At 31.3% G+C, this 8,610-nt stretch overlaps 2 protein-coding genes across 2 annotated transcripts in view; one reads left to right on the top strand and one right to left on the bottom strand.

Annotated features, from left to right (window-relative positions):
• The window catches only part of LOC105617500, a 7,725-nt gene extending 3,718 nt beyond the window's left edge, over positions 1-4,007 (bottom strand). Inside the window, exons 1-4 of the mRNA XM_012199055.1 lie at positions 3,402-4,007; positions 2,390-2,770; positions 2,013-2,180; positions 1,355-1,531 (exon numbers count right to left, since the gene is read on the bottom strand). Of these exons, the coding sequence (XP_012054445.1) occupies positions 1,355-1,531; positions 2,013-2,180; positions 2,390-2,770; positions 3,402-4,007 (1,332 nt within the window). The remainder of the gene's footprint in view (positions 1-1,354; positions 1,532-2,012; positions 2,181-2,389; positions 2,771-3,401) is intronic.
• A 2,504-nt stretch (positions 4,008-6,511) lies between these two features.
• Positions 6,512-8,197, top strand: LOC105617499 (tetratricopeptide repeat protein 19 homolog, mitochondrial). Its single transcript, XM_012199054.1, has 4 exons — positions 6,512-6,826; positions 6,964-7,226; positions 7,457-7,764; positions 7,846-8,197. Exons 1-4 carry the CDS (start codon positions 6,512-6,514, stop codon positions 8,043-8,045), a joined length of 1,086 nt encoding a protein of 361 aa, XP_012054444.1. The 3' UTR covers positions 8,046-8,197.
• The last annotated feature ends 413 nt before the right edge of the window (positions 8,198-8,610 follow it).

Genomic DNA, 8,610 nt, shown 5'->3' with positions numbered 1-8,610 from the left:
GTGTGTGTGTGTGTGTGTGTGTGTGTGTGTGTGTGTGTGTGTGTGTGTGTGTGTGTGTGTGTGTGTGTGTGTGTGTGTGTGTGTCATCAAGCTCAAGATGGTTAAATATAAGTAGAACATTAAAAAATTATTGGTAAAAAGAGAAAAATACTGACATTATATTTATCAATATAAATAAATGGGAAAGCTTGATCAAAAATTTGTACATTATTTGTCTCTCAAAGGAAACAATTTACTGGAATGTTGAATAGATCAAAATAAAAATTATTATATCCACCATTATCTATCTCTATAGATTGTATTAACAACAAGCCACAGATCTATTATCAATTTTAACTTTAAATGTGATGATATAATCTTCAAAATATAAAATTGAATATAATCTTTATCTTAAGCCCATTCTACAATGAGCAATAGCAGTAGTGAATTAAAAAGTAAGCGTAGAAATCGATTAATGATTGATTATTCTTCTTCGATTGGTTGATTTCTACGCCTATTTTTTAATCCATTACTGCTATTGCCATTGTAGAATGGGCTTAACGAGTAAAATATATGAACACCACATTTAGCGTTAAATGAGTCTTTAGCGGAATGTAAATGAGTCTTGCTCTGGAAACGATCCCGTTCTGTTCTATGTAACTCTACAATTATATTAATTTCAATCTCTCTCTTTGAGCCAAATTGCCATTTATCACTTATGTAAGTTGTATTGTACTTATATTATTATAACCTGTAATATTTTGATATTTTTAAATAAAATGTTAAGTACATTTAAAAATATTTTAAAATTAAACGTATATAAACGACATCAGTAAACATAATTCCCAAAATAATATAACAAATATAGCAATAAGAAACAATGACCTATGAGATATTGTAAATTAATTATATCACTATGCTCGTAAGCATATCAAAAGTTAGTTTTAACAAAATTTAAGAGAAGAAAGTTCTTTTAAAATTTTTTTTATGCAACAAATGTCTGATATTTAAATCAAAAGTTGCAGTCTCGTTCATGTATTGTGCGGTTCGGCTATTTCTATATCAATAAAAAGAAGCCACTTTTACAAATGTATGTTAAATACATAAGTATGTATGTTAAACATAAAAACAAAGAATTACGGCAAAAATTACTTGCGAATCGATAAAAGTAAATTGTAATTTTCTTTGGAAGCTATTTATACGTTTAGTTATGCGCATTCGAGAAAACTTAATAAATCATAAAATCTCTGCAATTTTTGTGTAATTGTGAAACAGCGTATGTATCTTTATAAGCAGCATGGAATAATCATATTTCTCAAATGCCTCTGTCTCTGAGAAAACTACTCCATCTAGGACAAAAGTCTCTGCCCTGAACGCGTGGTTTATTACGTAACCATTCCTCTATATATTGACAAGGACACAGAGCGGACGCTAAATGACGTGGCGAAGAAGGATTTCCACCCTCCTCGTCAACTGTCCAATCCAAACGCCGACGTAAGTAATCCTTCGCCCAACGTTGCACATAACGGCAGAATACTTGTTCGTTTTTACCCTGGTAGTTTAATATAATGCACAACAAAATATTTAATATAACTTATTGGAGTTAATAACGTCGTATTTCACAAATAAATCGAGTTTATGTAATTAAGGCTTATATATTGAAGAGCTAAAGATTCTCCAACATATGAGAACTCTTTTCATCTATGTCTTATACTTATACTTAAAATAAAACCAGTATGTTTATGCTTTGGAGAAAAACATCAATGTAGAAAGTAAAACTGAAAAGAATGGATATAAATTGAATGTTTTGCCTTATTTCACATATTGATTTACAAATGAAAAAATAGTACTTTTATTTTTAGCTCCTCAACATCTAGCCTAATTAATAAAATATTGAAAATGTCAATGTAAAATTATTAAGAAAATTTGAATTATAAAGAAAACTTTTTAAAGTAAAATAAAATTGAAATAATTTTAAGAATAAAAAAATATAAAAAATAAATAAAAAATTAGACTAGAGATCATGCATTTACCTGTTTACGAGAGATTCTTGTAGTAGTGCTGCCTTGTATAACAATGTCACTGTCGTCAATGTCCATACGTTGCTGTAATTCTCGTTGTCGATTTATATCGTTTGCATCATCGCCACCAATTATTCTACCTTCGCGTTCTTCCCGTTCTATTACTTCTTGCAGCTTTTTCTATCACAAAATAAGCCATTATATTAATCTTTCGCAGATATATTAAATATTAAATATTAAAAAATATAAGTAAATATTAAAAAATGTTATAATAAAAGATAGTATTTGTATACATGAATATTTATCTAAAAAGACTATTCTCTTATGTCATTTTATTTTACTTTAAAAAACAAGTGATTAAATTCTATTCTAATAAAAGTTTCACTTACAACGCAATCCGTAGTGTCAAAATATATGAAACACAGATTAACTTTGTGGCAGGAGATTTTCCCTCTATCATCTAATCCCAATAATATTTTATGTCTTAATAAATGTTTGTTAACTTGAGCCATACATTTCTCAAGATTATGATTGAGCTTTATTTTGATAAACATGCAGAAGAATATTGCAGCTGCATTTAGAATTAACCACATAACACCCAGTCCGAATAAAGTAAGGCCAGTCACACCGGAAAACAATAAACCAAGCAGCACAACGAAGGCGGTGAATATCCAAAGGACGAGAATCCTCTTGTAGCATATATTATACATATTGAAGCGTACATCGTTCACAAGTAATTCCATTATGTGAACATAATCTTCTACTGTAAGCTGCAATATATCTGTTTTGTTAGACTGCTGATCATTTTATTTCTTTAGAGTACATAAGAAAAAGTATGTGAGCTGATATTTCTCTTAATTATTTTAATATTTCAAATCACATCCTATAATTTAATCAAATACAGAGAATTTTGTATTACTAAAAATAAACTAAAAATTTGTATTACTAAAAAGTAAAATAAAAATTTAAAAAATAAAAATAAAATCAATATACAATATTAAAATATATATTAAAATAATATGAATAATATGCTAAATAGCATAATATTGAAACAGTTATCTTGTTTACTTGACTTGAAATTTTGAATTTGTTTTCTAGAAATACCATGCCACATGTGTATATATACGTATGAACATATGTTCAAAATTACAAGTGGGAAGAGATTCTATTGTGATAAAGTATCCGAACATGAAATTAATCTCAAGATAAACAAGTCGCGATACTATCTCTTGGAGGAAACGTCCAAATAGTGATAAATAGATTACTTTAAAAACAAAATTCTCTCTCAGTACTGCAAAAAGCTTACAACTTTTCTCGTAAAAATTACAACTATAACGAAAGGTCAATTCAAATTGTAACATTGTTGAGAAAGAAAAAAAGGATATAATAAATTATACGTACGGTTAATCCTTGTGCCATCAATTCCTCCGGCACCAATTCCGGTCTGAATCTGGCCGGAGTAATCCACGGCCACTTAGTATTTACCGGCAGAAGAGTAACTATGGTATCGCCATTGGCAAAACCCTGCCTGATATTTCCAATCGACGTAGTAATAACGTTACTCGGTGCATTTCTTCCATTGGACACATCTCTCAAGTCGATGGTCTTTAAAGAAGCGCTCTTGACTTCTGACGTTCGAACGTCAGATGGTAATTTAAGATCCGGAGTCTCGGACGTGATAGAACGACTTAAACCTGATCTATCTAAGTTAATCTGGACGGATTCGGTTGCTATCACAGCACCTCTATACTCATTGGTTTTCTTATTATTAATATCAGGTGGGTCAATATTTTTGCCGATTTTGTCGACCTGTACAGTAACCGACTCGGGTTTTATTACGGCGGGCGTGCTACTGTTGCCGGCTTTTCTTTCGACATTGGTAGCTTTTTTCGAATCTGTCTCCTCCTCAAATTGAACCCAATTCGTTTGTGCAGTTACGCCAAAGGAATCGGCCGCCGCCGCCGCCGCCGCATTGTCAGTTGTATCAGTTGTATCTTCGGAACTCATGGCTAAAAAAAAAAATATACATGTCTTCTAAGATTTTAGAGATATTTTTCAGAAGAGAATCAATTGCTTATCATAGATTAATAAATTTTAAAAATATTTGTAAAATATAAAAATAAATAAATGTGTATACACAAATGACAAAATATTTACGATCTGAAATGTTATAGTCTGATAAAGGCATTTCGTACTCTAATTTTCGGCCTTGCTAGTTCATTAGCGATGCGTTTAATCGGCACTTGTCGGCGTTCATCGGCACGTAGGTACGCACCGCCGATTTCGCTCGGCTAAAAGGGAGTGTCCCCGGATATGGAGTCTCAAGACGCGAAACTGTCACTCTCACGTGGAACATATTCCATCATAAGGATGATCGATGAGAGATCCCAATCGGAATGATCATCCTCGATCTGGCGCGATACTCGTAGAACGCGGAAATCCCCGGTCGGTCGGGTGCATCAAGTTTCGCGCGATGGATCTCAGAATGTCCTAAACGGGAGATCTCGCGCGACGTTGGACCATCCGCGACGGGAAAAGGGAGAGAAAGATCAGAGAATCGTGCGAAGTAGAAAGAAATGTGGAGTCGAGTTGGTCGAGTACGCCACAATACCGGAAGACCTACCTGAGGTGATGCGGCCTGTCTCATGCCCGCGCGAGTCGAAGAGGTGCGCGACGAATCACGAAATCAAGGTGTACGACATCGGGGGCATGGGACAACGGCTAGGCCATGGTAGAGATGGGTAGAGGGGACGTCGAGGCGATGGAGGGAGTCGCAGGTTGCAGGGAGGTGTAAGGAGGTAGAAACGTATAGGCGTATGTATGTGCGTACGCTATGCGTGTGAACACCTGCATGCGTGCGATCACGCGCGCATGAATATCTGCTGCGCGATCGTCCGTCACGTTCACGGCATTCACGCAATCCGTGTGAACGGCCCTCGATAGATCTTTCGCGAATTTAAATGATTGCGAATTGGTCGGGATTTAATTCAAAGGGAAGCTTCGAATCTACTTGTTTATCATATACACCTGTATGCGACTGTTTGCATTCTGATTACACTCGCGACGTTGTATATCTAATCGAAATTATATATCAACGTAACAGGATTTTACATCTGATTATGCACATTCTAATGCATCTCGATAGAAATGAAAGATATATTATACCTGCATCAGTTTTTTTGCTATGCTTGTATAGGATCATTTGAAAGATATTATGTCTCAACGATAATAATGATAATAATAGTACAAAGCCGATGTAGTGAAGTAGTTAATATAATTTTATTAATTTCTTCAGTTTCGCTAATTTCTCAATTAGTCACTGAAATTACAATTTAATTGGGATTTTTTTGAGGTGCAAATTGAGGTGAAAAGCCAAGAAATTGTCCCCACATAAAAATGGCGCGAGTATCTTATCAATGATGAAGTTTTGAAATTAAATGGAATGATTAGTGCTGACATCTTTAAATCTTCTACTGTGATCTAATTATTTTTCAAAAAGTTTTCTTTTAAAGCAAAGCTAATGGATAATCATATTAAAATAGTAGCTTTCCATTTTTACGCACGTGATATCGAGTCGTAAAGTTATAGTTTTATAGATAATGATAACGTCATTAGCGTTACTTACCTACTTTAGTGATAAAGTTCGTTTTTTATATCTCTAAACAACAAATATACATTTGTTTCACTTCAACTTATTGCACCAGTTCAGAAATGAGTACAGGAATAAAAAACAGATCTAAAGTTATCGCATAACGACAAGTGAGGTTATGTAACTTCACTTTTAAAATTTAATAAAATACATAATCTCGAACTTATGCAGATTATAGATAAAAGCTTAATTAATATCTCATTTATTAGAATGCAAATCACATAATGGCTCCATTAACAGCATATTTTAGTTGAAATTAATTTTCAATAACTATTAATGAAACAAATATATACATGTACGTTATAATCTTGTTTTAATAAAATTTTGTTTCGTTAACACTGTTATTGATTTAATAAGATTATTTTCAATTAAAATAATGCTATTAGTTGCAAAATTAATTTTTATAATTTGATTTCTATGTCAGAATGTTTTTTTATAATTCTGTTTTTGATTGTTTTTTTTGCTAACCTTACTGATCTAGCCATGATAGATTTTTGCATTAAATATGATCAAATGTATCGGCATTGGTGTTTAAGACAAAATAACTTGGCGACGGTTATTTGTCGAAAAATTTTACTTTTAGCAGTTTAGTAACAACGGTGGAAATGGCGGGTAAAAAAAAAATTTATTAACGTATTATTCTTGATTGACCAACCAGAAGAAGGAATTTCACTATTTGACCAATAAAAAAATGTTTCAAAATATTATATTTGTAGCATCGGTAGCAAGAATAAAGAAAGGAATAAAACGCGCAGAACACAGAACGAAGTGTCTGAAAGTGCACTTACTGCTGATGATCAGTTGGTGCTACATTGCGATATGTTGATTGACAATGTTGACATTAGTCCACCTGATTGTCAAAATGTATCGTTTGAATTCGATATCGCATATGTCTAGATGCGTCCTACCAAATATTAATTTTATTCGTTCCAAAGTGAATATTCGACGTAATGTACATGTTTATAAAAATGTTTTTATGAAACTACCGCGATTTATCACTAGAATAGAAAAATATCGTTTCAACGATAGTCACAAATCACAAGAGAACAAATCCAGAATGCTTCTTGCAGTATCGTTGCCTACATTAATTTTCAATTATTTTCTTGATATCGAAGATACCGACGAAGAAGTCCCAGAAGTTATTATGACGATCAAACGGTCCGTATTATTGATACAGGTAAGATATATGTATATATTGAGACTATCTTATGTTTTTAATATATAAATGTTTATATGAAATGATATTGAGATGAGGAGTTGAATCTTCATTTGAATCTCATCACAGTTTCAGCAACATTTGCTTTCCCTTTATAGAAGGGAGAATATGATAAAGCAGAGCAAATGCTACACTTAGCATTACGCCAAGCACAAACCATACAACATTATGATGCTGTCACATACATCTATGATGTAATGGCTAATCTTGCTTTCGACACTGGAAAATATCGCAAAGCAGAGCAATTGTTCATATCAGTTTTGCAAAGGCTGATGTCGAATGGAGCTACAGAAGATGATATGCGAATAATCCATATAAGCCTGAAAATGGCCAAAGTGTTTGAACATCTTGACGAGCTAAAGTAAGCAGTATAATCTTCAATAACTTTACTGTATTTTTTTTATAAAGCATGACATGGAATTAAAGATTTATATTCTAAAAGATTACATATAAAAAACAGAAATTCTAAATTTTAATAATTAACTATCATACTTCTAATTAACTCTAGCATATTTCTCCTTTTCATTATTAATACAGTATTATAGTATATAGTATATTATATATAAGATATATATTTTTTATTTCATACAGAAAAGCAGAGCTGGGTTATAAATTTTGTATGAAAAATTTGGAATCGCACATTGAAAAAGATTCTGATAATAAAGATGTTGTGTTGCTACAAGGTATAACTTTTGATTGGTATGCACGAATGTTACTTTCACAATCTCGATATACCGAAGCTTTAAATTATCTCCTTCAAGCTTATAATATATGTAAAAAAATAAATGGTGAAGAACACGAACAAACTGTTGTTCTGCTTAATGATTTGGGAACAATTTGTTGCATACGAGAAGAATATGATGAAGCTATTAAATATTTGTCTACTGCAGCAAAAATAGGTAAAAGATATTAATGAATATCAATTATATTTATAATTTTTATAATTATTAATCTCATAATATATTACATAATGTTTTTAGGGGAAAACTTACCTGATATGGTTGACTTGGGTTCAATTCATGTGAATTTAGGAAATGTGCTTCTAAAAAAAGGTTTATATGATGAAGCTAAAAAATCTTGTCAACGAGGAAGAAAAATAGCTGAAAGTAAAGAAGACAATGATTCTTTGTTAGAAGCAAATGAATGTCTCAAGGAAGTAAAAAGATTACTGTCGTTGTAAATTCTTATGATTATCTTAGTAGATAGTTGTTAAAAATATATATGTTTAGAGAAGATTTAGAGAATTTGTATTGTAAATGTATGTAGAAAAATATTTAAAGAATTTTAATGATTGTAATAAAGGTCTGATGAAATACAATTTTTTAAATAAAAGCTATTTATTATTTGATATTCAACAGACTAGTCATTAATATAAAAAACACGTTTTACTTCTGGAATGTTATAATTTAATATATTTAATATATTATGTGTAATGTTATTGATATAACTTGTGCATTTTCAGTTTTTACATTAAATTTCTTATATTATGTCACAATGAATACATTAAAACTTGATTTATAACAATTCTCATTATTAAATAAAAAATTGTAATATAAAATATTGGATAATATTTATATAATGATTTATATGATAATAACATAGAGTATGTACATATACGTATAATTTTTTGAAGAAACATTTTCAACAATTTTTGCCAACATGATTGCCGTTTTTAATGCACTGTATTTACAGTTTTTTTTGCAAAATATTTTGACAATAAAGAATATCAATCCACAGCACCAATA

This window comes from Atta cephalotes, assembly GCF_000143395.1.
Source record: "Atta cephalotes unplaced genomic scaffold scaffold00013, whole genome shotgun sequence".
NCBI lineage: Eukaryota > Metazoa > Arthropoda > Insecta > Hymenoptera > Formicidae > Atta > Atta cephalotes.
This window is presented reverse-complemented; position numbering and strand designations above follow the sequence as displayed.

Bases quoted from the DNA above. Each gene is read 5' to 3' on its own strand.
- LOC105617499 (XM_012199054.1), top strand. From the start codon at position 6,512: ATGTATCGTTTGAATTCGATATCGCATATGTCTAGATGCGTCCTACCA. The intron at 6,827-6,963 runs GTAAGATATATG...TTCCCTTTATAG, and splicing joins GGTCCGTATTATTGATACAG to AAGGGAGAATATGATAAAGC. The intron at 7,765-7,845 runs GTAAAAGATATT...TAATGTTTTTAG, and splicing joins GTCTACTGCAGCAAAAATAG to GGGAAAACTTACCTGATATG.